This window comes from Centroberyx gerrardi, chromosome 8 (genome assembly GCF_048128805.1).
Source record: "Centroberyx gerrardi isolate f3 chromosome 8, fCenGer3.hap1.cur.20231027, whole genome shotgun sequence".
In the NCBI taxonomy this organism is placed as follows: domain Eukaryota; kingdom Metazoa; phylum Chordata; class Actinopteri; order Beryciformes; family Berycidae; genus Centroberyx; species Centroberyx gerrardi.
The window spans coordinates 4,927,626-4,955,256 of NC_136004.1; the positions used below are offsets into that span (position 1 = coordinate 4,927,626).

Here is a 27,631-nt window from a genome sequence, read left to right on the forward strand (position 1 = left end):
TGAATCTATGAAAGTCTTTTCAATGGGAAGTGAAATGTCAAAAGATGACAAAAAAGCCCCGTTTTGTTCCTCTATACCTCTGAAGCACTGGAGCGACAGTTCTAGAATATGACGCCCGAAGCAAATCATTCTTCAGTTTCCGTTCCCCCGGAATCTCATCCGATCATCTAATCTAATTCGCACGCATTACTTTTTTTGTAAAAGAAAACAAAAATATCCTGAGAAAGTCCCCATCCGCCCTGACGCAATATCAACACAAATCCAATCCCCCGCTCTTCCAATAAAGTTTAATAAACTTAGCGAGCGGGACGTCTACACACTCATAAGATTCAACACACAGTGGCTCGAAACACTATTTGGTTTATGAGTTAACTTGCTGACTGAAATAACACTAAGACTATAAGTGGGATATGATTGAAATATGTGTTATTTCTTGACATGTCATGCAGAGGGAAGGGAAGGCTGTGTATGCTGTGCTGTGTATCCGCTATAGGAGCGATGAAGATGCGCACTACAGGAGGTTCTTAGCTTGTCTGGTCTGGTTTCTCCAAGTCTTTGAGGGCTGTTAGAAGGCGTGAAGGGGTGAAGATTTCAGTTGATCCTGAAACACAGAAAGACAGAAAAACATGTTCACTATCATTATTATAATCAGTTAATCCATGCATCGACCTATGGGGACGTTCTGTAAGTCCAGGATAATAATGTGTAAAGAAAGAAAACAGCCCTCATATGTAATGTGCAACACAATATAAGAACATTTTGGTAACAATTTCCTAATAATTTCCTAGAAAGGAACTGTTAATTTCTTGGGAAGTTTCCTGGAAAGAACTATGACATGATGCAGTAGTTCTATAGAAAATGTCAGCAGTCTGTTTGGTGGAATTGATAAGATACTGTACATTTCTAAAAGAGTTTCCTGGAAAGAACTGTAAAACCATAAACTATTTAGTGGAAAAATAACAGGCAGAGGTCAATCTGGTAACCCAAGTCATTATTCATGTAATTATGTAATATAGTCATTTGTTGAATTTCTTCCTCTAATTTCAAATTTTCTTTATATCTACTACATAATTTCATGGTTCTGTCTTGGAAACTCCAGAAGAAATTACCAGGTACTTACCAACTACCAACTACTATTGAACTCTTTCTCTATTTCCCCTATAATTAGAACATAATTTCATGGTTTCTTTCCAGGAAACTCCCTAAGAAATGAACAGTTCCTTTCTAGGAAATTATTAGGAAATTGCAGACCCGGAAAATTAAAGTGTTACCAACATTTTTTGTAACAAATACAATATTGTTGTTTGAAAATGTAAGCTACAACACCTTCGGTTCAGAATGCATTGCTTAACCAACAGATCAGCACATGGATAAAAATACAAAGACAGCAAAACATCTTCCACAAAGACTTGATTCCAGGTACTAGTGTGACATTCAGAGGTACAGTGGGGTATAACAGTGACATTTCTCAGTGTAAGGATGTGGCTGAACGCAGCAGAAAAAGGCCAGACACACAATTTGGGACGGAAAGGAGAACTGAACGACTACAGACAAGGAAACAGAAAAACAGCAAAACAGCAATAGTGTGAAGAAACAAATCATAAAGAAGGTCCTGGAGGGAATACAGAGGGAGGATGAGATACAACACAGTCACAGAGGTCAGACAGGAAGATACATGAAGAGAAAAAGATGACTATGGAGGGTATTTTTCACTGGCCGAGACACAAAGTTGAAAATCACATCATCATAGATCATAATCAGAATCAAAGATCATAGATGGTTGTTGTCACGAGAAAACCGCATATCTCCAATTTTGGTGATTTTTGTGTTTTAACTTCCATTGACGGATTATATGGTCGTCTTCTAGGGTTTGAGAAAATTCTGACACCTTGGACTTATGGAACTCTTTCAAAACCCCACTGGATAAACTGGAAAAAAAAAATGCATTGTGGTTAAGCTAAAAACAAGTCTGTTTTTCTACCTGAAAAGTTGAATATTTAGAGATATGGGGTTTTCATGTGACAGAGACAATCGTTTTCTTTGTTAGAGTTAGAAATATACACAATATCTCCATTTAAGGTGATGATGGTCAAGTCGTTAAATACAATCTGAACCTTAAAGGAATACACCACGTTTATGGGAGTTTGCCCCGTTGGTCATTTTAGCCCTTAAGTGCTGAGAACAGTCTCATTCATGTGTCCCCGGTAGATTGTTCACTCCAGTGCTCCATGCTAACACTTTAGCATACACTATGTTGAGTGATAGTAGGCGACTAACATTATCCAAAGTAAGAACACTGACCTCTTACTAATAAAAAATTGTCAGTGGTTTTATTATATGGCATAGATTCAGATAAAAATTAAATAGTATTAGCCTAGCTCAATATTTCAGGTGAGAAACCATGTATTCATCTGCTATGCAGTGATTTTTCACTTCCTATGGAAACAAGGAAAGTAGTCCCTGCTAGTTCAAAACAGTATGCTATTTTTGAATCATGTTTTGTGTAAATTTTACCAGTCTCCTACACAAAACTGTCTAACTTAGCTGTATATCATTTAAGATTAATTACCATTTAGCTTTAGAGTTTCCACAAGTTCTCACTTTCTCACTTTTGAGATAATGCTAGTGGCCTACTATCTCTGTAAGTGTTAGCATGGAGCACCGGATCCAACGATCTACTGGGGACACATGGATGATTTTGGTGTCTATGTTCTCATCACTTAACAGGTAAGCTGACCAACAGGACAATCTACTAAAAACCTATTATATGAATTCCTTTAAGATACAATGAATCACAAGGAATAGGATCAGAAAGTTCACAACACAAGGAAAGGCAGCAAAGTGACCTAATGGTTAGAGAGACTGTCACATAAGGGAAAGGTCACAGATTTGATCCCCACAACATCAAATGTGTCCATCAACAGCCACAGTATATCCTGTCAAAGCGTGTTGTAATAAATTCTAAATGCAAAGGGGATCAATCCAAAGTCAGGACAGTGGGCAGGTGGGTTGATATGGGAGAACACAGGGAATCACAAATCACAGCATGACTTGTGTGTTTACTTCAGAGTGTGTTTTCATTCTGCAGGCGGCTCCTCGGTGCCCTCTGGTGGGGTGTTGGGGTCCAGGAAGTCTGGGTGCTGCAGTTCCTTGAGGTACTTGGTGGGAGTGAGTATGTGGGTGGAACCTACAGGGGGACAAAGCCTGACAACTCTAGAGGGTTCTGGTTCAAAGGTTGTTCCTTAGGCAGTTTTTTTCTGAAGAAATTGGTTGGTGGCATCACACCCAAAAAAAAACATTTGCATCTACACAGACATATACATTACAAAATAATTGATAGCACAAAATGAAAACTGTCCCTTTTTACAAGTCTTTGATTATTGTTATTATGATTATTATTATTAGTAGTAGTAGTAGTAGAAGTAGTAGTAGTAGTAGTAGTAGTCTTCATTTATTTATTTATTTATTTTCTGAACAAAAAAACCCACATTTTTGAAAAGCTGTTATACAAAGTTAATGATAATTATTGTTATTACTACTACTACTACTTCTTATTCATCGAGTTCTTATCAAAGCAGAGTTACAAAGTGATTTACAAGTTAAACAAAAATGTGAGCAATAAATGAAAGAAACATGACGACAAGATGGAGGATGGTGGAGGATCCCCCCCCCCCCCCCCCCCCCCAATATGCACGGACAACGTTTTGGAAATGGACTTTTCAAATGCAAAAACAAAAAGACTATACACATCACAAATGATCCAAAAACTTGGCCGTCCTGAGAAGTCAATATGAGTGTTGTCTTAAATTAAATCTGAACTGGCTTTGGATTGTGCGGATTCAGTTGTTCTTTTTTTCCCTTCCTGCCACTGTCCCTGTATCTGATACTGCATCCACTCCCTCCGAGTCACAACAGCATATCAGCTCTCTGACAGAAAGTGATTAATGCTATTATAGAGACACTCTCCCAAGCTGCTGAATCAGCTGCGGAGGAAACATAACTATAAGATTTCCACCCATCTCCACTCAGCGCCATATAGACACATCAGCAAGATCCAAACACTGGGGAGGATTTATCCAGCTTTTATTGCTTCATACCATGATATTGCCAATTCATGCTGGTGGACAAAAATGCTATAAAATGTATTGTCAAAACTCCTTACGTAAGATGTCATGAATTCTAGATCAGATGAGAAATACTGGTATAGAAAAATCTGTTATGTTAAATTAAAACTGGGGTTAGACAGATATATTGGTTTGCTGATGGACGATATCTGGGGCCGATATTGGCAATTTATTAAAAAAAATTAGATATTGATTAGTAAGTGTCGTCAACCTCTCATATGATGGATATGATGCAGTTTGATTGATTACATATTTATTGTAGAATTCAATTCAGCAGTTTTACACTGGTGGTCTATGGGAAGCCATGAACCCGAATTGATTCTAATGAGCTGAAACTAACATTTTGATTGGATTCCACACAAGTATCAATCAATATGTTTTTAGTAGTAGTATTAGTAGTATCCTGGGTTTCAATGGAGAGTCTAAATGCTGTTTCAGAGGCTTTTCCACCCTGACAAGAATAAAATTCAGGGGGAAACACTGAATACTTGATTTTTTTTGGCATGAAAATGGTCCAATTTAAATGTAAATATGGGCACAAATTATGGATATCTGCAGCTTCAATCCAAACACATATTGGAATTGGAATAAGTTTATTATTATCATTATTGTTAGTAGTTGTAATAGTATTAGCAGTAGTATTATCATCCTGGTTCCAATGGAGAGTTTTAGTGTCCCATGATGGTCTAAATGCTGTTTCAGAGGCTTTTCCAGCTGACAAGAATACAATTCTGGGGGAAACACTGAATACTTGTTATTTTTTGACAGGAAAACAATCAAATTTATAGATACTGAATATTGGCACAAAAAAAGTAAAGCTACTGTATATTAAGCAAACTCACCGACAATGGCCTCCCACTTGCCGTTGGCTTGGGTGACCTCGTAGACACAACGCATCTCACTGTACGTCATGCCTCCGATGATGAAGACGATGATCCTGGGCCCCGTCTTCATCTCTGTAGGACCCTTGTTCTTGTGCCAGTTACCATAGCGAGCGCTGCGAGACGAGAGAGATGGAAACAAATGAGCATTCACTGCGACGCAGTATTGAAATCTTATTTTTCTTTAGCGGGATGAGATCAGATCAACTTCATACCTGGATGGAGCGCTGGACTTGGAGGACGCCTGTCGCTGGGAAATGTACGGGTACTGCTTTGGGTCAAGTTTGTCCTCAATGGCATCCTGTGGGAAGACAAGATGGATGTTATGACAGTTTGCACCAGGAACAAATTTCCTCAAGTTCAATTTCCAGTTCAAAATACTATCTAGGCCTTAAATGTTGTCAGAGAAGTGGGCTTGTGACCATACACTACAAAAGATGTCCAGCTTAGCAAGGCATTTAATCTCATTTTAGTCTCAAAATGTTATTTTTCTTAAAACAAGTGTAATATTCTGACAATGGGATGAGATAATTCCACGTGTTTCCAATGCCATTTCAGGAATTTTCGAGAAGCAAGTGTCAGTATCTTGAAACAAGGCACTATAAGGCAAATGACCCTATTAATATCAAGAGAATTCTTGAAACAAGTTGATTTGCACTAGGAAACAAGAGAGACTATCTCTCCTCATTGGAAGATTTTATCACCTGCTTTAAGAAAAATAACGTTTTTAGACTCAACACTAGATTACACATTATCAAAATCTTGTTAAGGTGGATATTTTTTTTGCAGTGTAAGATTGAGAATGCGAATACTCGGACTACCTGGGAAAATCTAGGTTGAGAGAATTAGTTCTACAACCACTATCAAGTTGCACTCAAACAAGTGACAAAATAATAACACAGTTGATGAGATGTACCTCCATGATGTCCTTGAGGAGCGGAGTCCACCGGGAGAGCTGGTAGGTCTGCTCACTGATTCGCTCCTTGCGGTCGGCCTTCTTGGCCTTCTTGGCGATGCCCTGCAGAGAGACGGGCTGATTAAACACTCTTGGTTTCTCTATTCACACGGCAATAGAGCAACTCACTGCCAGATTTGGGAGATTCAACATTTTTAAGAGCGTGTCATTTTCAACACGTCTGTGCGTCTGCCCAAAATGACGATCTTAAGTTATTTAGTCTCCTCTTCTGTCTTAAAATATTTTTCTTAAGACAAGTGAAAATTGTACTGTTGGGTTGAGATAATTCTGCTTAGTTCCAATGCAACAAGGCAGAACAAGGCAGATCACTGCATGGGTACCAACACATTAATGACACAAAACAAGTAAGCTGATTTGTGTTGGAAACCAATGAAATGATGTCATCCCACAATATGTATTGTTACTAAGACATGTCCCAAACTAAGCACACAGATGAGTTGAAAGTGACAGTCTTTTGAATATGCTTGCTCACGAAGAGACAAGTATGCAGTGCATGTTGCTTTTAGACGGTGATCTGAAATCAGTTTTGTGATCCCCACATCCCTGTCCCATTCATGACAGGATATCTGCTTTTTAAAGTTACCTTTAATTTAATTTAATTTAAGACCAATTTAAAGACCAAAATAAAGAAACAAAGCTGACAAAACCAGATAATTTCTGACTGAACATAGCTCATGGAAGTTCTGAAACTGTTGGCAGGATCGGAAAACAACAGGAAATTAATAGTATGAAGTCAAATTGTGTTTAGGAAAGCCAATAGGATTCATATTGTACTACTAACCCTGTTCTGTATTATCATGCAGCGCAAAGAAACCTGTTATTGTGAAAAAATAGCATCTCTAATAACTCTATTTAAAGCAATTTGAGGGCCTTAAATTTGTTGTTTTATGTTTATTTTATGACATTTTTAGACATCTTAAGGACCTGCAGATACCCTGCCAATGGCGACGGTTTGTGATAAGATGTTCAGACTCTGTAAGCTGGTCCTGGGTCAGGGCGGCTCACCTCAGAGACAATGGGCACGCCCATGTGGGCCATGTTGGAAATGATGTCACTGTCCTCTGGTGGGATGCTGGCATGCTGAAGGAGCTTACACAGGTTCTCCTCGGTCACACCTGACACACACACGCACACACAAACACATGCAGCACATATTTTCAACCCATACATGCAACACACACCAGTGGATACATGCACACACATGCATGAAAGCATGCACATTCACACATACAGTACAGTCCCATGCAAGCAGCCACAAAGAAAATTGAGAATGGATTGTCATTGTTTTTTGATGTTCTAGGTGAGATGGACACAGTCATTGCCACTGGTGTGAGATAATTTCACTTATTTCTATTTCAACTCAACTTGCCTCCCCTGAAACAAGTGACATAAACTTGAAATAAGTGGGGTGACCTGACTTATTTCAAGAGATCGTCTCTTGATTCAAAACAGTCTTGAAACAGGTGAAACTGCACTGGAAACAGGTGAAATGATCTCACTACATAGGCATTTTTTCACTTATTTTAAGAAAATATGCTATCGTAAGACTAACTGCATCATTAAGTGACTAGTTAAGATGGACATTTTTTGCAATGCACCACAAAGTGGACATTGACAACATGAAACATACTAGAATGTGAAATAGGCTGCACTCAATTATCAGGTGAATGAGTTCTAAAGGAAAGAGGAAAGAAACCTGTACACTGTCAAAAAAGGGAAAAAAATCCACAAAGAGCGGCCAGGTAAAAAAGATTTAAGAAAAGGAGAAAAAAATAGATGCTAATAATGAGTTACATCAAAATGCCTGAACGAATAAGTTTCTGTTTACACCATCATGAGCCTCTGTGTGGACATTCTCCCTTTTCAGCAGTGTGCAGGTTCTTTTCTTCTTCTGAATTGCCAGTATAATACGACCACTGAGAAAGACAGTGAGTCTCACCGTTCTTAAGGAAGATGTAGAGCAGGATGATGCGGATCTTGTCAAAAATGCTGACGTTGGCGTCCAGTAGAACAGGTACGATGGCCCTCATGGGATCCTTGATCTTTTCTCCCTCAGCATCTGTGCCCATCGCCAGATCCTAAGTACAATGTAGGTAGAGGAACACAAGAGGCACACATTTGTTCCTTTGGCCAAATCCAAACCCAAGTTACAGTGATTTTCTGAAAATTCTATTTTATCAATATACAGAATTTTATGTGACTAACCCTGGCACTATTTTGGGAGAGCACCTATCTAGAAACCTACTTGGATGTTAGAGGAAAGAAATGGGTGATAGTGGGTATGGGATTTAGGTTATCAAGTGGACTCCTCCCATCTTGTTGAATTAGACCTACCACACCTCTATTTTTGTATTTGGTTTGTTTAGATTCACTCTGCCCAAATACAAGTGAACCAGAGTGTCTAAAGTCACATGGACTCACAAGTAGCTCATTTATTGGACAAAGTTTTGGTGACCTGACATCCAACAACGTTAGGGGTGGGGTCCAACCAAAACCGATTTCAGTTCATGTAACTTTAGCTAAGTACGATGGACTTGTCTGTGCTTTCTACTGTAATTTCCGATCTCTGGTGTTAAGACAAGGTAAGAACCAATGAAGAAATAGCTGTATATGAGCATCAGTCCAGACTGCGGTTTAACCTTGCTTCATTTTGTTATGGTAGGCTTTTCAAGCATGAGGAGCTATCAGATGTCAGTATCCGTCTCCTTATACCTATAAACCCTTGCGTTTTGGGGTGGTTTCCTGTAGTTGGTTCAGATTACGTTCTCACTCCCAACAAAAGTTCTCTTCAATTCTCTTGGAAGAGGACCGAGACTCGCATTTTCAGGCAGCTTGAAACGGATAAATTGTATCAGCAAATAGTAAGCTTAATTATTTAAGACAATTATACCAAGAATTGAGAACTGTGTGTGCGTATTCACTTCTGCTACCTTAGCCATGCCATCATTTGATAACTCCTGTCTTAGTTATTAGATTTCCATATTTTGGACCTTTGTTTTCATCTTATCATGTCCTTTGTGGATCTGTAATTCCTGACCACAAATCCCTGAGTAAAGTACTAGTAGATGTGGCTACTAATCCAAGGCACCCAACTTCCACAGGGAGTACCAGCTGCTCACTCAAGGTATCTAGGCTTCTTCCTTTCATGGGCCTTATTTACTAAATCTTCCCATGGCACAGTGAGTTCTAAAGTACAAGTCCGTTGAGTATTGCACCACAATACCAAATCAAAGAAATCCTCGCAGAATCGTGTCCCAGCTCGCTCTTTGGTTTTTCATTCCCTCCCAAGATTCTCTGCCCTTCTGAGTGCTGCCAAACAATTCTTCTGGTTTGCCAAATAGTACATCGATATCTTCTTTGAGTCATCTTCCACCGCTGCTCTAGCAGACTCGAGGGGGAGTCTTCCTCTACGTCTTCTCATAGCTTTAGTGGGTGGAACCAACAAAGCCTTGGATGCTGCTACCATGGGTTGCAAGTTCATGTCTGGCCCTGTTGGAGTCGATTTCTCCTGTCTGCTCCATTTCCAAGACATCACATGGTCTTTCCCTAGTTAGTTGTGAGCTGCTCTGCTGACATCAGTCACTAGAGCTAGCTGAGTCATTTACTAATACAGCAGATCTGTGAAAAGTTAACCCATTGTTCTCATTATCTAATGTATGAATGTCATCAACGTAATTAGACTTTAGTTTTTTCTCATATTCTTTGAAATTATAGTACAATTAAGTATTAAGTCAAATAACACATGAGGAGTTAATTTCTATATATTTTGGGGAAAATTAGTCAAGTTCATCGATCAGTTTCTTTAAAATATAGACATTCCAGTCTGTAAAGGTGCTACTTTTTCTACTACTTGTGTTTGAGCGATACACCTGTTAACTTAATTAAATGTTTCTCTTAATCCTGAAAGAAAATACAATTTTTCCATGTGATTCCACCAACAAACACCAAGCACCAGTGCTATCTTGTATGCAGTAAGAGACAAAGCAAGCTTTTTCCTGGACCCCGATGCAAGTGTCATTTTTTTCAAATAGTGGAGATCTCTTCCCCTGGCTGCTTTACCTGTTCTACGCGACAGAGTTTGTCCACAGTGCCCTGGTAGTGGTTCATACAGTCCTCAGCCAGGTGGAGGTGAGTAGAATACTGAAGTCAGAGAGGATAGACACTGTTAGTGGCAGCATCATTAGACAGCAACCAGTACTGTACAGTATACGAAGAACACAATCAGTTACATACTACCTTGAAAGAAAAAAACAAACAAAAACATTTTCTTAGGGTTCCTATGTAGGTGTGGAAAATCGTGCAAAGTTTGGAAATTGCACAAGTCTGGAGAAGTATGGAAACAATTGTTGTTCAATCCCAAAACACATATGAATTTATATGGATGGAAAAATACTGGCAGTACATATTTAGTGATAGTTGTTGTTGGGAGCATTCCTTAATTCTAGAGTGGTATGGCCAATGATTAAGCAGAAACAAATTAAATTTCCTCTCCGCATTGACAGGTTTTTCCACTTGTTTTAAAAAATAAGACTTTAAGACTCAATAGTAGATTAAATAACTTGTTGTTAAGGTGGATATTTTTGCGGTGTTAACAGGTCCTGAGTGGTGCACTACTGCCAGGGTCAGGTGTTTGATTTCCACTGGAACCACACATGCTAGAAGTGCATACCCTCATGATGCTGTAGGCGCTTTGGATGAAAGGATCCACCAGACAGCATGAAATGGTAAAAATCAATACGCATATCTCACCTTGAGGTTTAAAGGTTTAAAGATGTACAATAACACATTGCTTCCTACCTTGCTGAGCTCTTTCTGATACTGAGGCATCTTCTTTAGCATCTGAGACAGTTCTTTCATGGTGGTCTGAAAGACAGAGTCAAAGTAACAAATTACAAATACTCTATTGTAACTGTGTAGCTTTTTTGAAGTCAGAAATTTTACATTTACTTGAAGTATTCTACCTTGCTACATTTTAAATTACATCCATTACAGAGTACAAATTTTGTATTCTCTCCATAAGCATTGCATCAGAAACTGGCCAATAGTAAAAAACATCTGCATCACACTTGCGCAAGCATGTGGGGGAAACATAAATTAACTGTTACATTAAACACTGAAATGTATCCATGAAAGTAGCTTGGTTAACATTAGCCAAAAGCCACCTATCCAGCTACAGAAGGTTTGCGTTTGCCTGGTTGTTGGCTAGCTAGTTTGCTAACCACGCTAACTAACGCAATGGTGGCCAATTCTGGACACCCTGGACACACACTCCCTTTGATATGAAATGTAATTTTAAGCTTCTCAAACATGTATGATTTCACTTCACTTGCCTTATGATAGGAAACTCTTCCAAAAAAATTGCGCTAAAAGGCTGGAAAGCAGATCAAAGAGTGTGTGTCCAGATTTGGCTGGCGGTACGTTAGCTGGATAGCTAGTGGCACAAGAAACATATGTAGTAACATTATTGCATAATTGGGATGGGCATTTCATTTTTTTTTTTAAATCACAGATTGAATAATAATGTGAATTTCAGACTCTTACTTTTATAATGGTCAACATAGATTAAATAAGATATTGAACTCTGTCCTTTTGTGCTTTTTGTATTTCATGGGAAAGATTGTATGGAACAATGCTGACTTTTTGTTTGAAAGTAACTCAGTAACTTTTACTCGAGTACATTTTAAATGAGCTACTTTTTACTTTCACTTAAGTAGATGTTTACGCAAAATGTCAGCAAAGTAACAGCACTTCTTGATATTTTGGTCCTCTTTCCACCCTTGTGTGACTATATGAAGGACAGTTGAGTAAAGCAACACAGTAATGGAGTCTGAAACCAGAGCTCCGTGTCCTCTACCTTTTCTCCGGTGTTCATCTTTTTGCTGGCAGAGAATTCTTTCAGAGAACGAGTCACAGCCCTGCACAAACGAAAGAGACAGAGACAGAAAGATAAACAGAGGGACAAAAAAGTAGAAAAAGAAAGAAAGGAAAGGGAAAAATGACTTGATGAATGGGAAATGAGTAGGTTTTTGTATGCCAAGTCCTGAGAGAAACAACGAGCTGTCAGAGCTTTGTGAGAGAGCAGAGGTTTGTGGTAGAGGTCTTGAATATTGATGTCGCTCTTCTCTCTCTGTGTGTGTGTGTGTGTGTGTGTGTGTCAGACTCACGTCGACACCTCAGCGATGTGTTTGTGTCTCAGAGTCAGCCACAGGTCATCGTCTTCGTCCAACAACACCTCCTTCATCCTCACCTCCCCCATCCCACTCGTCTCAAACCTGACCGTGAGGGTGAGAGAGAGAGAGAAAGAGAGAGAGAGAGAGAGAGAGAGAGAGAGAGAGAGAGAGAGAGAGAGACCACCATGTTAAAATGTGACACCTTCTCTTACAAAATTGATTGGTGGCATGAAAGTAAAAATCACTATTGAATATTATTGAAGTTATTCACTATCTTGGCCCCTTAATTTACAAAGTAGCAATATTTTAGAGGATGTAATCACCTTTATTTAAAAAAAACAGCAACTTAAAATTAAAATATTGCCAGGAAACGCTACTATTTCTTATTAGTATTTCACAGCACTATGTATGACATGTGCCTCCAGGAGCACACACCACATCCAAAACTAAATTCAGTTTCTGTTTAGTTTAGTTAATTTGCACAAGAGGTTACACTAGATTGACAAGGCCCATGCAGCCAGCTTTAGACTGTTAGACAAAATCAATGACCATAAACCTTGACTGTTTCTGTAATAACTTGCGAGCTTCAGTTCCACAAAAACAAAATCATGTAATTATTCAATCAATACAGTACAGAGCAGCTCTCCTCGAGGCAGAAACTGAGAAATCAATACAACACCAAATGAGACTGAGGCATGAGCAACACCTAGGAAGTGGGACCTAGTAGTTAGAGAGACCGTCCCGTCTCTGAAAAGTCACAGGTCCAATCCCCAAGACACTGATCACTACTGTGACTGATCACTCTTTGCAAGTTGTTCTGGATATGAACTTCAGCTAAATGCAAGAGAAATATACAATTTAGGCATTGATCTGTGTTTTTCTGCCTTGTTTCAAGATATTGACATTGACCTAGGAAATAAATCCTGGGAAAAGTGAAACTCCATTGGAAACAAGAGGAATTATCCTACTCTATATTGGCAGAAATCTTCACTTGTTATAAGAAAAACAAGATTTTAAGAAAGAATATGAGATTAAAAGACTTGTTACCATGGATTGTTTCACAGTGGGGAGTTGAACCTGGGACTTTCTGGTTCTAGGATGGTCTTAAACCTCTAGGGCCGCCCTGCCTCCACCGATATAAAATCAAACAAAATAAAATAACAATATCATTGAGATGAAAAGTGCGCCCTAAGCTCAGTGACTCATGAAAACTGTCAGAAGGGACTGGAGTCATTTGTGGTTGTTTACTTGTAGACGTCGTTCTCGATGCCCAGCAGGTCGTAGCCCATGGCTTGCAGGGTGAGCTCATGCAGGAGAGGCGACACAGGATCGAACCCACGATCCAGGATCAGCAACTGAGTGCGAGACTTGTCTGGACCCTGGAAGCATGCAGAAAAGACACTCTTGATGCTGCTGAGGACTTCATGTGCTGTACATTGTACTTTATATGTAATTCATTTCCAAAAAAGATTTGTTGGGTCTTGCTTGTTGTACCAGATGGGTGAGGTTGGTCATATAGGACAATATGACCACACAATATGTTTACACAGTCACTAGAAAGTATTTGAAAGTGCATTTTTCCCATACTTTTCTGTGATTCAGAACTTCCTTGACACTATCTGAAATGCCCTGATGTGCTAAACTGTTGATGATCCATCTGATATTCCACATGAATTAAAACAAATATTGTTCAACCCAGGTCTGGAGAAAGTAAGGTAGCTCCACCTCCCTACCTCTCCCATGGTGGGGTCATCAGCCTTGTAGCCGTCCAGCTTCTCCTGAACCATCTGGGCCAGAGTGGCACAGTCTTTGTACTCCCTGGGCCAACATACAGACACACAGCATCACGACAAGTTCAAACATGAACTTGAGAAGACGTTTAGTACAGTTTTGTACAGAAAAATTAGGGTTCTTAAAGGGGTCTTTGGTTGGTTGTGGTTCGATATAGAATCATAATGACTCAGAACCCTCTGATTTGTTAAAACAAAATAAAAACCTGGTAAATCAGAATAAAGAACCCAGTGTGGTTCTTAAAAAGGATTGTTAATACTGCGGGTTTGGAGCATTTTATGCATACTAAAGGGGTTCTTTCCCTATCTACAACCATTTGAGCACAGTGCTATAGAGAACCTTTCTAAAAGGGTTCTTTACAGCACCATACAGGGTTCTGCTATGGCCTAAAGAACCATTTTCTGGTACTGCTGTATATAGAACCCTTTTCATTTAGAGTGTACATAAGAAACGAGTCATATGGTCAGATGAAGTGATCATCTGGTACTGTCTGTTGACATTAGAGTGACAAAACATATTCTGAGGAACATTGCAATGACTTTGCATTCATAACTTGTACGTTCAAAGGTTTTATGTGTAGCATTTCTAAACGTGGATATATCGTCAAATATTGTCAAATTAACAGTGATACATCCTGCCCCCCTTCCAATCACGGAAGAGGGTAAACATGTTGAAAGTGTTTTTTCCATTGGCCTTTTACTCTCTTCCACGATCTCTGCCATTGCCAGGTTTAGCTTCAGGAAGAACAGCATCCTTTCCCTGTTTTGTGCCGTAAAGCAATCCAGCAAGTCTGACCCGGTGGAGAAACAATGGAAAATGCAATTGTTTATGGTAATTAAACTAATGTCTCTGTGGTAATGAGTTATTCATGTAAAATGCTACACATAGCACTTTTAAGTTTAAGCATCAGAAACCAGGTTGAGAATGAAAAATTGCTTTTGTAAGAATAACATTTTTTTTTAAATTTTGTTGTGTTCTGCCTCCAGAGAGGGAAGGAAAGAAGGTTGAACGAAACAAAGGAAGTTAAAGAGTTAAGGAGTTAAAAAATTGACTATTAATGGGGCTGGTGTTGCTCCTCTCACCCTCTGTATCGGACTCCAGGATACTCTTTCAGCGTGGCGCACAGGGTGGCGATCTGCTCAGCGCAGCGCTCCAGCATGTTGTTCTTCACATCAGCCTTGAAGGGGCTGTAGAAGTCCTGAAAGGCATCCACTTTATCCAGGGAGAAGACCTGCACACAGAGAAGATGACAGGACAGACAATCTGAGGTTCAGTCTCAACTTTATTCCTCTCCTGAACATTTCATTTCATTCCATTGCTCTGCTTTACCCATAAGGTGTGTTAGGTCAGTCCTAACACCTCCACACACACACACACACACACACACACACACACACACACACACCCTAGGGTTATACTGGCCTTTACTTGGATATGGCAGTCAGTAATGATAGATATGATGCAGTTTGATTGATTACATATTTATTGTAGAACTGATCAATATTACACTGGTTGTCAATGGGAAGACCTTAACCTGAATTGATTCTAATGAGACATTTTGAGCAGATTCCACACAAGTATGAATAAATATGTTTTATTATTATTATTATTATCCTGGGTTTCAATGGAGAGTTTTAGTGACCGATGATGGTCTAAATTCTGTTTCAGAGGCATTTTCCCCATTATCAACATTAAATTCTGGGGAAACATGAAAAAACATGAAAATTGTCACATTTAAAGATAATGAATACAAAGTATCAGCAGCTTCAATCCAACAATTTCTGTACTGGCTACTAGTTGAACCCTAATATACACACACACACACACACACACACACATATTCATGCACCCATCTGTTGTTGGCTCCATCACATGACAACAATCCCTCTGCTTTCTCTTGTCACACACCCCATCTCGATCCCCATTGGCTGTGGGACGGGAGCATCCCTCCAGTCAGCCAATGAGGTGAGGGATTAGAGGAAGGCGGGCGTGGCGCCTCCTTCCCCTTCAGGATTAAAACTAGAGGACAACAGCAGAGGATTGGAGACTAAAGCTGATCTGGAACATTCCATCAGGAACAAAAAACACAGTCTGCCTACTCCTTTTCCTCACTCTTCCTCAAAACTGTCAAACAGTCTAACCCAAAAAGCGATTAAAACACGTCCTTTCAACACAGTAACACTCACACTGCAGCTACACACGTCCTTAAATAGCTGTGACTGAACAATTAGCACGACGTAATTTCTAGCAGTGCATTTGATACTTTTTGGCATTGCTCTTTCACTTCATTGTTTACTCTGCTGGCTGCCAGTCGCTAACCGGAGTGCTAACTGTCTCTTGAACTTTCTACTTGCCAACTAGCTCATGCTAATATACCGCAATATGCTCAAGTTTCAGGCCAGGAGAACCAGAAAATCTGATGTAGGCAGGTCTCATTGCAGTGAGTGTTATTTTGTTGAAGAGGACATGTTTTGGGAGACTTTTGGAGTTTCCCTTTACCTCTTTAGATTGTATTGGACAGGTATATAGTAGCTCTACAGTGAAGTAATTGACGGAATTTTGATCAGAATTGATCAGCATGATGGCAAAAACTAGGAAAATAAGGCCCAGTTTGAAAATAACTGGAATTATCCTTTAAGGCAGGGTGAGGCAGGTTTCACTGCAGGTTCTACAGACTGTTGGGTAAAATCCCCCCACAACACACTGGAATGATTTCTCTGGTCAGGTAGGAACCTCCATCATATCAGAGGTGGACGACTGACTGGCTGATATCACTCTTTTAGAGTCTTACCTGAGATTCGTAGGGCAGAAAGGCGACGTGGATCTCAGTCAAGGCCTTCATGGCTTTGGAGGCGCGGGATTTGGTCAACAGGCCGAACAACAAGTCTGGGATTGCTGTGGGGAGTCGTGACAAAAAGATGGTGACCTACAGAGTTAGTTTGACCAATAGTTGATAGATCCATTTTGACTAGACAACGATCCGACCTCAACGGATCAAAGCGTCATTAAAAAGTATGTGAACGTTCTGAGTGTGTGTTTAGCAGAGTTAAAGTGTCTTAGGGTGACAATTTAAGAAATCAGCATGAATACTATAATTGAAGGAACTAAGAGTATACCCATTCTGACTAAGTGTAATACCACCATTTACTAACATAAACCTGGTGGCAATGGGGAAAAAAGGAGGGATCAGGTTGCTATCCTGAACCTTTTTCCCCTTTGCTATTATCTTCTTTTCTCCTGGACTGAGCACTCCTTCAGTGGCCCTTTTGAAAACACTTTTTAACTGTATGATTGAAGCGCCAGCACCTCACTAACATTGGGTTTGTGTATATCAAAGCAGAAAAAGAAAATGTTCTAGGCGTGTAGAGATTGCCTTTGGGCCTGCAAATGTCCCGCCTCCATTGTGTCGGTGCGGAACAGAGTTACTCACTGTCGGTGAAGAAGACGTGAGCTCCTCGGTACCTCGGGTTCTGCGGGTCTCTGAAGTCGTCGATCAGGCCCTCCACAGACTGGGACAGAGCACACAGCACAATGTGTTATCTCACTGGCCGATGTGAAAGGGAATGGGAACTCGGGCAGAGTAACGGGCCAATTCATCACGGTGTTCAAAAGCGTGTCGGTGCGAGGAAACGTTGAATAGAAACTCGGTGTGATTATATACTCCATTGTAACAAGTGAAGGGGCAATAGGTAAGGTTTTTCAACCGTAATGCATCTGTGGGGGTTGATAGGGTTGTTGATCAATACCGATGACTCAGTGCTTACTTGGCTTTCAAAGTTCCAGCTTGTACTCTGCTTTGGAACAAAAAAACTATTGGAGTTTCATTTTCAACTTCTCAACTCTACTTGTATTTTCAGCTGCTCAACAATGGAAGATGGTGGTATGACTGAGCAACCAGTGTTTTCTCAAGCCAAAAGAGCAAATGACAAAGCAGTAGTGGCGTCTAAACATAAGCGGTGGAGCACAGCACCACCAGATGGCGCTGTGGTGCAGAATCTATAGCTTGATCATAACATATGCTTTAGGCCTATAAATTAATGCCTATAAAGATGCCTATGGTAAAATCAGATTCTAAATTTGTGTAAAAAATAATCAGCTGTCTAAAAACACTCAAGAGTGCGTAAACACACTGTTTTCAGACAGTATCCACCTAGTTCGCAATTTTGAAAGATGCAAAAAAGTGGGGTGGAGGGGTGGAAGGGGGGTTATGTGATAACGGATCACACATCTCTACTTGGGAGCGATAACAATTTTCCGATCGCAAGGCATTTGACGCTGCCAAAGGTGAAATACCTGCCTTGGCATCATTGATTGTGGTGTGGTCAGAAGTGCAACACGGTTGAAAGTTTCAGCCCAGAGAGAGCAGTGAAACAATGATTTTCTGCCTCTAGAAGTGAATGCAGAACTTAATTTGAAAAATTTGTAATTACGAATATTCAAGACTTGTGTCACTTACCTCATCAGAGGGCGTTAACAGGTAGATGGCCTCCATGCTGGGCAGAGGCTCGCGCCGCTTGTTGATGTCTTCTACAACTGGGGAGCACAGGAAGTATTGAAATGTCATTTCTTTGTCGAGTCCTTTGAAAAATCAGCCATCGAAGCCATTTTGTAGAGCTAATCTTCCTCCATACTGCGCTGGTCCCAATAACAGCTAAGTCAGTTCAGTCTTTTCATTTACTTCTTAAAATCCATTTTTATAAACATCCTTTCTGTAACAATACTTTAAAGACAAAAGATTTTAATTTATTAATGACTAATGCATGTGGATGAGAAATCTACCATTCTGCACTGATCTGGTCAGAGTCAAAGAACTGCCCTTCAACTGCCCTTCAAGGTCAAAGTTCAAGACAACTTGAATTTGGTTTGCCGACAATGTTTGCAGTAAAATCAAAACAGTAAACAGTAAAACATTAAAAATTAAAACAACAAAACCACAGTAAAACAATAAAACCATATAATAGAAAAACACAATAAAACACATAACGCATATACCCATATAGGCCAATGTCAGTTGATGAGACCAATCAATCAATCAATCAATAAATCAATCAATCAAACAATTAATCAATCAACCAATCAAACAATTAATCAGTAAACCAATCAACCAATCAACCAATTAATCAATCCTTATTGTCCCAGCAGGGCAGTATTATGTAATATTGCTACTTCATACACAACACACACTTACAATAACAACACATGTTGTGTTAAAATGTATTCTCATTAACATATCTTGTGTTGAAAAGTGTGGGACAACACAAGTGTGTGTTGTCCCAAAGAAGACACACAGATGTGTTAAAGATTACACATCCTCTGTAAGAGTATATAAGAGTTAGGCCTGCTGACTTTGGAATGCATAATTTGCATATGAAATGATGTAGGGTCTTGTACCTGTATAAGATGTTTCTCTATGGGACAATTAATATTTGAATTGAGTTGAACTGAACTGAAATGAATCAAACTGAAATGAACCAAACGGAGCAAAAACTGAACTGAACTGAACTGAACTCAAATGATCTCAAATGAGACACTGAAATTAATTTCATTGAACTGAACTGAACTGAACTAAACTGGGTGGTTATACTTACTGGTGATTCCCTCTGACATGATGTCTGTCATCTTGCAGCAGGAGGAAATCATCCTCATACTCAGTTTGTCCACCACCAGCACCTAGGAACACAGTCCATCAGACACAACAGGGTCTTTAGTCATAGCACACATCAAGTCAAATCAAATCAAGAAACGATACTTATCATAATGATACTAAACTACATTGGCTCGGGCAGGCTAAAAATATGACAGGACATCCTGTGCATCAGTAACACACACACACACACACACACACACACACACACACAACCATCATTCAGAACAGCAAAATAACAGGGCCGTACCTTCCATTTTCCCTTTTCTCTTGCCTTCTTTATGACATTATTCATTATCTCTGCAGATAGGGAAAGACACAATCACAGTTCAGTCAAAACATCAACAGAAAAACTTCTGGCATATGATCTCTCATGTAACAAGTTAATTTCCAACATTTTGGTGTTAGACTGATGATCACAACTGATTTGTTCAACAGTCTAAGAGTAGGAGACACGACTGAGTTTATGCAAGCTTTTACATTTGCTGTTCTAAACAGCCGGTGTCTGGTAGCTCTTTCCTCTGGCGTACAGGAAGTGATGCGTTTTACATTTCCGGTTTGTTTGGAATCAGTAGAAGAAGAACTGGGTAGTTAGCATGAGCAGTGATAGCCACCATGGCTGAACAGACAGAGAAAACAGCGCCACCTACAGAAACTCAAACTGCATCAACAGAAAACCCAAGGAACAAGACGTCACAGTACTGGACACACTGTTTGATTGACAGGTGATCTCTGGGAAGAGCAGTGCAGAAACACCACAGCAATGAGTGCTTAGTGACAAAGATGGAGACAAAATGAAAGCAAAAGGAACTCAAGGATTACCACTTTAAACATGTTGGATTCTTAGAATGGGATCTTCAGTTTTCCACAAGCCTAAGGGCATTTCTATTAAAAAGTCAATCGAGTGTTGTCTGCACTACAGACATGTCCATCTTAACAAGGTCTCATATTTAGTCTTTGAATATTTTTTCCTTAAAAAAGTGAAAATTGTGGTGAGATTTCATTTCTACTTGTTCCTAGTGCAGTTTCACTTGTTTCAGGACTTTTCTAGAGATAATTGTCAATACCTTGGAACAAGGCGGAGTAAGACTGATCACGCCACTAGCATTAAGAAAATGACACTTTCCTGAAATCAGATTCTGTAAGTTGATTGTGCATTGTAAGCAAGTGACATCATCTCATGTCATTGGCTGATTTTTCCATTTGTTTTAAGAAATAGATGTTCAGACTCAAATAGACTGAATGACTTGTTAAGACTAATCATTCACCAAAAAAAGGTATCGAAAAAGTGTCATGGTGGAAGAGGTAATAAAACCAGTATGACTGATAATGACAATTTTACAGTACTCATCCTTAGATGTGAAGCTCCATTCAAAAATACTTGTATTTAAGCCTGTGACACAATCTCATGACACCCTGACTACGCAAATCCTTTTCCACTAGAGAGAGAGAGAGCATGGCTACGCCTACACAGCTGTATACTGTAGTTGGACAGCAAGTGAAAGAGAGAGAGAGAGGTGGAGAAGAAGAAGGAGAGAGAGTGACAGAGACAGAGGGAAAGAGAAATAATAGATAAGATGAAACTTGAATGATTTCTTGTGGGGAAACTGGGCCATTGCAGCAGCAAAATAATCATAGGATACAGAATATAAATAAGAATGGAGTCTAGTAGAAATATAGGAATTAAAGTATCTATATATGAGTCACAGCATTATAAAAGTCTAAAATTACAGCAGTAGAGCAAAACAAAGAAAAAAAATGAATGAAAACAATATGAAAATATACCAAAATATGAAGTATATGCAGTATAAAATGAGTGAAAGATTATGCACATATAAGGATATATGCAGTGTATGCAAATGAGAGACAATATGGGGATATGAAGAAAACAAATATGTGAAGTTGTAGCTTCTAAACATGAGGTGGAGAATGTGGGTCGAATTCATAAGAGAGAGGGGGAATAAAAGAGAGATGATGGTTTCTAGAGGTATGAATGAAACTGACTGAGCATTTTTGGAAGTTTTACAAAATCCCGTCACTCCCCGCTTTTCGACACAGAGCGGCGTCCCAGTTTCCCTCACTGGGGGGTTTGAAACATCCAGCGAAACATCCCGTGAACTCACTGCTGGGAAGTGAGAGGCCCACAGCAATCACTGGGTCTAATCTCTTCCCAATCCTCTTACCCCCACCGCTCCCCGCCCGCTATTTCTGTGCTGTTTCTGTGTCAGCGGATGTGGCATCATCACACACTCACACAGATAAACACAGAGACACATATACACACACACACGCGCATTGACTTCCGAGTCCGAAAAACATGAAAACAAAAAAAACACATGCAATCACCAGAGGGACTTAGGTGAAATTTGCTTGAAGCGGTGCTCATAACGCATCATAAGTGCATGATATTATTATCAGAGCATGATGTGCAAAAAATGTTGAATACTTTATGAGGCAACTGTATAGTTAATGACATGATATTCAACTGACTGTGATTTTCTCATGATTACTGTATATTGTAAGAAAAGAATGGGCTTCTAATCTGCTTTGTAATGCTTCACAATACGTTTCAACTAAAATGTTATGATGATAATTATTAAAATCAGAGCATGATACAATAAAAAAAAAAAAAGAGTCTTGAGGCAAATAATGACATTTAATTGAGACACCCCCCCGGGGTGTTGCACCCTGGGGTGTTGCAAGATGATTTATGGGATAGGAAAAAAGCATATTTCTACGATAAAAATGTATTATTATACCTTTTTTCTGATTTTTCTCTAATTTTTGCTTTTGTTCTTGTGAAATACTGAAGAGTATCGCTTTGTTTAAGGGGTCACAAGCCAAAAAGGTTGAGAAACACTGTGCAAATGGGCCAATAATGTGTAGGGATTACATCAGGTGTAGGATATTACATCAAACACAGCAAACTGAAAGTGGATCATTACACATCAAACGCCCCAGAACCCCCAGTCTATACATCAGTGAATGGGACCTATCTATCCAATTACTCAACAGGATTAAGTGGAAGTGTCCCGATGCCCTGAGACGGCGAGCAGCCCCCCAACCTGAAAAGCAGCTTTCAGAGGGCGGATCAACTTCAACAGTCTGCTGCTACAGGAAGTCTGTCTGTCTGTCTGGCTGCACATGTAAACAACACGGCTCTCACTGATCGATACCTACTGGTATTTGTGCTAATTTGGGGGTTAAGTGTCAATTTCAAAGCATCAAGAGGTATAAGGATGTCTAAAAAGCCCTACTCCATATTAGAGTTAGACCAATATATCAAGCCAATATTGGTCTTTTATTAAAACTGAGATATTGGCCAGTCATTGTTGTCCTTTTGATGTGATGGACATGATGCAGTTTGATTGATTACATATGTATTGTAGAATTGATCAATACACTGGTTGTCCATGGGAAGACCTTAACCTGGATTGAGTCTAATGAGACATTTTGATCAGATTACACACAAGTATGCATAAATCTGTTTTATTATTATATTATTATTATCATCATGCTAGGTTTCAATGGAGAGTTTTAGTGTCCCATGATGGTCTAAATGCTGTTTCAGAGGCTTTTCCACCCTGACAAGAATAACAGTCTGAGGTAAACTCTGAATACTTTTTTTTTGTTTTTGGAATGTTCTTGCACAAAAATTGTTAACAATACAAAATAACAACATGGAATAACAACACAAAATATCATCTATCAGCAGCTTCAATCCAAAAATATCAGGATCAGTATCGGCCTTCAAAAACCCATATCGGTCAAGCCTTACTTCATATTGGCACACATGCTACCAAACTTTGACGTGGAACATAAGAGGGATTAGATTTGTGTCTTTGAACAAAAACTGGAGTAGCTTAATATGTATTTAGTGAAACATGATGGATCATGAAGCAGCATTACTTGAACTAATGTGGACACAAATCCACTAACTGCCATATGTAGCAACTCAAACATGAAGGCATGAAGTAAGATTTTGACAAAGCTGTATTATTATTCCAGTATTTAGCATGGTGACATATTATCTCTTCACTAGACGTTTCTGTTGGATCTCCGCTCCCATTAGTTAGAAAATGTGACTTAATTATTTCTGTCATTTACAGGCCACCGTAGGTCGAGGGGACAGGAGGGGGTGGGGGGGCTGTGCTATTGACTTGTGTAGAAGGAGAGAAGTTCTGTCAATGTTGCTGCAATTCCTACAGGTCAATAAAGTTTGTAGATTACTTATTTTCTCTTTAAGTTCAAAATCAAAGGAGAAGCTGAACCAGCCATTGCAAAGCAGCTCAAAAATGATATGTGAGAGAAGCAGCCAAAACTTGGAAAGGACCGGTTTCTATGTTCTTTTGTCCTTTCACCAATGACCTTGTGATTATTATGTTTTTTTTCCTTATTCCTATTATTTCACCAAGCTATTATTTATTTCACCATTCAGTCGCATTGACCTGCTGAGCTCAGCATGAGGAAGGTAACGGGAAAACAGAGTATTGTATTACAATATCAGGAGCCAGGGGAAACACACACACACACACACACACACACACACACACACACACACACACTCCCTGAGATGTAATGTCAGTCTAATGTACTGGCCAAAATGCTAGAAAGAAAGAGAAAGGGAGAATGGAAGAAAGAAAGAAAGAAAGAAAGAAAGAAAGAAAGAAAGAAGCTGCTATTGGAGCTGAAAACGTTCCGTACACATTAAGCATGAGATTGATCTGGATATATGGAAGTTTGACAATGTCACTACTAAGACTACTGAAAAGTAAAAAACATGGCAGCGTAGCCTACATTGTAAACGCTACACAGCATTACTTTTAACATGTTTATAATGTTTATAATCCTCAAAATACATTTAAATTTCATTTTCATCATCACATCACATGACCTTAAATCTATCAAAACACCTGTGAGATAAATGGTTAAACACATGAATTTGAAATGCAAAGCTGCACTTACAGTTGCTAACATACTATGCTAACTAGCTAGCTAACGTTGCTAATACCATTGACATAACATTAGCTGTTGCACCGAAAACAACATTTTACGTCCGGCAAATTAAATCTTGTGGGAATTACAACCTACCAACTGGGAATTTCTCAACACAGTATACCAAGAGCCAACAGAAATCAACCCAAAGCGACATTTTCTGCCAAAGAGGGATGACAGAACCCTCTCTCCAATGGAAAAAAAATTGATTATTTCTCAGTCATTTTTGTCCAGCAACCCCAAAGTAGTCAACTAATCTATACTCCTCGATACAAATAATTGATTGTATTGGTTAATCAGTATTGGACAATACTTAAAACTCAATACTCGGAATGGGTAGTGTGATTGAAAAGGTAATATTGGTGCATCTGTAATAAGCAGAAAGAGAGAATCTAGTGAAGAAACACTGTATGAGACCTTCACCAGCCAAATATCCCTGCCTCCAAGAAAAAGTAGATTAGCCCTGCAAAAAATTGCCATCAATGCAAATCAACTTGTTTCAGGGATTTTCTTAAACTCATCTCATCCCATTGGCTGGTTTTTCCACTTGTTTTGAGAAAAAGTAAGAAGAAAGTCAGATTTTAAGACTGAACATGAGACTAAAGGACATTTCCTTGACACTAGTGGAAAGATGTGTCTTATTCTGCCTTGTTTCAGGATGTTGAAAACTCCTGAAACAAGTAAAGTAGGCTACCCTTGCCATCATTTTTCACTTGTTTTCAGAAAAATGGGACCATAAGACTGAATATGGACATAATATGGACATTTCTTTACAGTGAACCAGCCTGACTTTCATTAGGTCAGATGAAGACAGCTTTGCATTAGTTGAGTAGCCAGTGGAACCTCAGTTGAGTCCCTGCCACTCCAACATCACCTGTATAAGCTTCTTGAAACTCAAAGTCCAAATGTTTTACATATACTGTAGCTTTCAGAGCTTTATTGAAATCTCTCCAATCAATGGCAATTGACCAGAGCTGACTGTATAATGGAGGTGTGTGCATAATGTTGCACCAGACTAGGAGCCTACACTGCAAAAAAATATTCATTTTAACACGTCTGGTATTGAGTGTTAAAAATAGAAGCTTGGCAAGTCATTTTTATCTTGTATGCAGCCTTATCAGCCTCACTTCAGGATATTTTAGTCAAATCATCTTATTACAATTCCTCCTATTCTGACACCCCATATGACAGTTTTTACTTCATTTTAATTCATAGGGTAAAAGTGTTTTTTGTCACGTGAACATTTTTTTTCACATTTTGCTTGGAGAATGTTGTTGACTGCAGTGGAGTGATTTGCCTTATTTAAAGGTATTGCCACGTGTTTCAAGGAAATTCTTGTAATTCTTGTAAGTAAAAGTGCATTGGAAGTAATGATCTCGTCCCAATGGTTGCTTTATCCAGAAAGGGTAAGATTTTACTGCTGAATATGCGTGTTAAAATGTAAATTTTTTGCAGTGTGCGCATCAGCAGTCCCGTGAGAGCTTCCTGCTTTGCGTGGGAGGAAACGGGACAAACCTTAATAACTCTATTTAATAAAGACTGGTGCGGCTGCTATGATCTCTAATAACGGATTATATCGATGATGAATAGATGCAGAAACAACAGAAACGTCCTTATAAATCCACTTGCTTTGTTGTCTCAGTGTTGGATCCGACATGACTGCAGCGCCTCTTCCCCTCAGAAGGATGTCAATTGAAGCACTTTAATCCGCAGGGACTAAGATTAGCGAGGGAGGATTTACGCGAAACCAGGACTCCATGCTCTTATACTGCAAACAAATGCCAATATGCGCTCAATAAACGATGGGAATGAAGGGGGATTTCGATCTACGGGTCAAATCAGACACCATAAAATCACCAAACACTGCATAATTCATTTCTCTTGAAGATTTTGGAGTGGTAACCATTTGGAGAGCCGGTGACTCGCTGGTGCCTGTGCGCCTTTTGCGCATAGAACTTCACCAAAAAGAGTTGTATACTGTTCTATATTGCGATTTATAATCATAATCCCAATCATTCAGCTATCCAGAGAAGTGACTTGTCTGTTACATAATAATATCTCAGATTAAAGGTTTGGAAATGTCCATTCATGCCCATACAGTAGGCCTATACCTTGCTGTGGCATAACTGCACGAGGCATCAATAAATCACAAAAAAATTATAAAATGAAAAATAATAATAATGAAAGTAAAAATGTTGTCCTTACTTTCTCCAACAATGGCTTTTAGTCCAAGTGGTGACATGATGAGACCTCTGCTGCGTCTCCACCCTCTATTTCTCTCCTCAGTAAACCCCGACTCCGTTAAAAGTACCGGTAACTGGACCAGTGTCAAGCTAGCAGGAATAAGCAACACACTTCCGGTAAAATAAATTCCAAAATAAAAGCCTTCAGGACTGGCATATAGTGTTGATTATTTAGTGTAAGGCATACTCGTGAAAAATAAGCAATATATTTGAGTAGATGTCTGGTGTTTCAAAAGTAGGTATACAATTTTTATTAGCAAACAAAACAATTATTAACAATTATGAAAAACAAAGCAGTATCATTTAAGTCATTTGTAACATACAGTATTTGATCATCTTAATAAAATAATTCAACATTAAATAGCATGTAAATGATAACAGGAAAAATGTAACCTACTTTTGGAACACTCAATACATCTGTAGTAAAAATTAAAAAAATTACTAAAAAAATAAATAAATAGTAAATCAAAATTCTATTTTTCCCCCTAAATGTCAACAAACACTAACATACTGAGAAAAACTATGAATGAAAATATGAATTTACAGCATATATGCAAGTTGTGAAACATGTGCATTGTTGGCTCTCCACATTATTAGATTAAAGGTTTAATCTGACAATTTAAGGTCAGATGACAATTTAGAGCAGATATCCCCCCACGTTTTCTGCTATGATCTCTGTGCTCAAGTTATTGTTTATGTATTTTTGGCCGTCCTATATATTTAGATGCAACTTTAATGATTCCTATGGGGAAATTGGGCCTTCGCAACAGCAAATAATATGATATAGCACTGAATATGATATACGGT

General features: G+C 39.1%; 1 protein-coding gene across 3 annotated transcripts; it reads right to left on the minus strand.

Annotated features, from left to right (window-relative positions):
• Positions 1-95: 95 nt before the first annotated feature.
• On the minus strand, positions 96-26,841 carry stxbp1b (syntaxin binding protein 1b). Of its 3 annotated transcripts, none has more exons than XM_071927213.1 (19): positions 26,787-26,841; positions 19,837-19,886; positions 19,531-19,612; positions 18,399-18,475; positions 17,373-17,451; positions 16,734-16,828; positions 15,025-15,173; positions 13,885-13,969; positions 13,400-13,530; positions 12,146-12,253; positions 11,836-11,896; positions 10,779-10,844; positions 10,041-10,121; positions 7,921-8,059; positions 6,987-7,096; positions 5,922-6,023; positions 5,221-5,306; positions 4,967-5,121; positions 96-601 (listed from the first exon to the last, which is right to left on the minus strand). In XM_071927213.1, the coding sequence occupies exons 1-19, from the start codon at positions 26,821-26,823 to the stop codon at positions 525-527; spliced, it is 1,770 nt and encodes a 589-aa protein (XP_071783314.1). In that variant the 5' UTR covers positions 26,824-26,841; the 3' UTR covers positions 96-524. The 3 variants fall into 3 exon arrangements, with proteins under 3 accessions (XP_071783314.1, XP_071783306.1, XP_071783297.1); XM_071927205.1 differs by having other exon boundaries at positions 16,734-16,837; XM_071927196.1 differs by lacking the exon at positions 96-601 and adding an exon at positions 3,078-3,187 and having other exon boundaries at positions 16,734-16,837.
• Between the last annotated feature and the right edge of the window lie 790 nt (positions 26,842-27,631).

Excerpts from the sequence above, each read along its gene's own strand:
- stxbp1b (XM_071927196.1), bottom strand. The coding sequence starts at position 26,823 with ATGTCACCACTTGGACTAAAAGCCATTGTTGGAGAAA. Across the intron at positions 12,254-13,399 it reads ATCGAGAACGACGTCTACAA|GTTTGAGACGAGTGGGATGG; the intron begins GTAAACAACCAC and ends CCTCACGGTCAG. Across the intron at positions 5,122-5,220 it reads AAGTCCAGCGCTCCATCCAG|CGCTCGCTATGGTAACTGGC; the intron begins GTATGAAGTTGA and ends CTCGTCTCGCAG.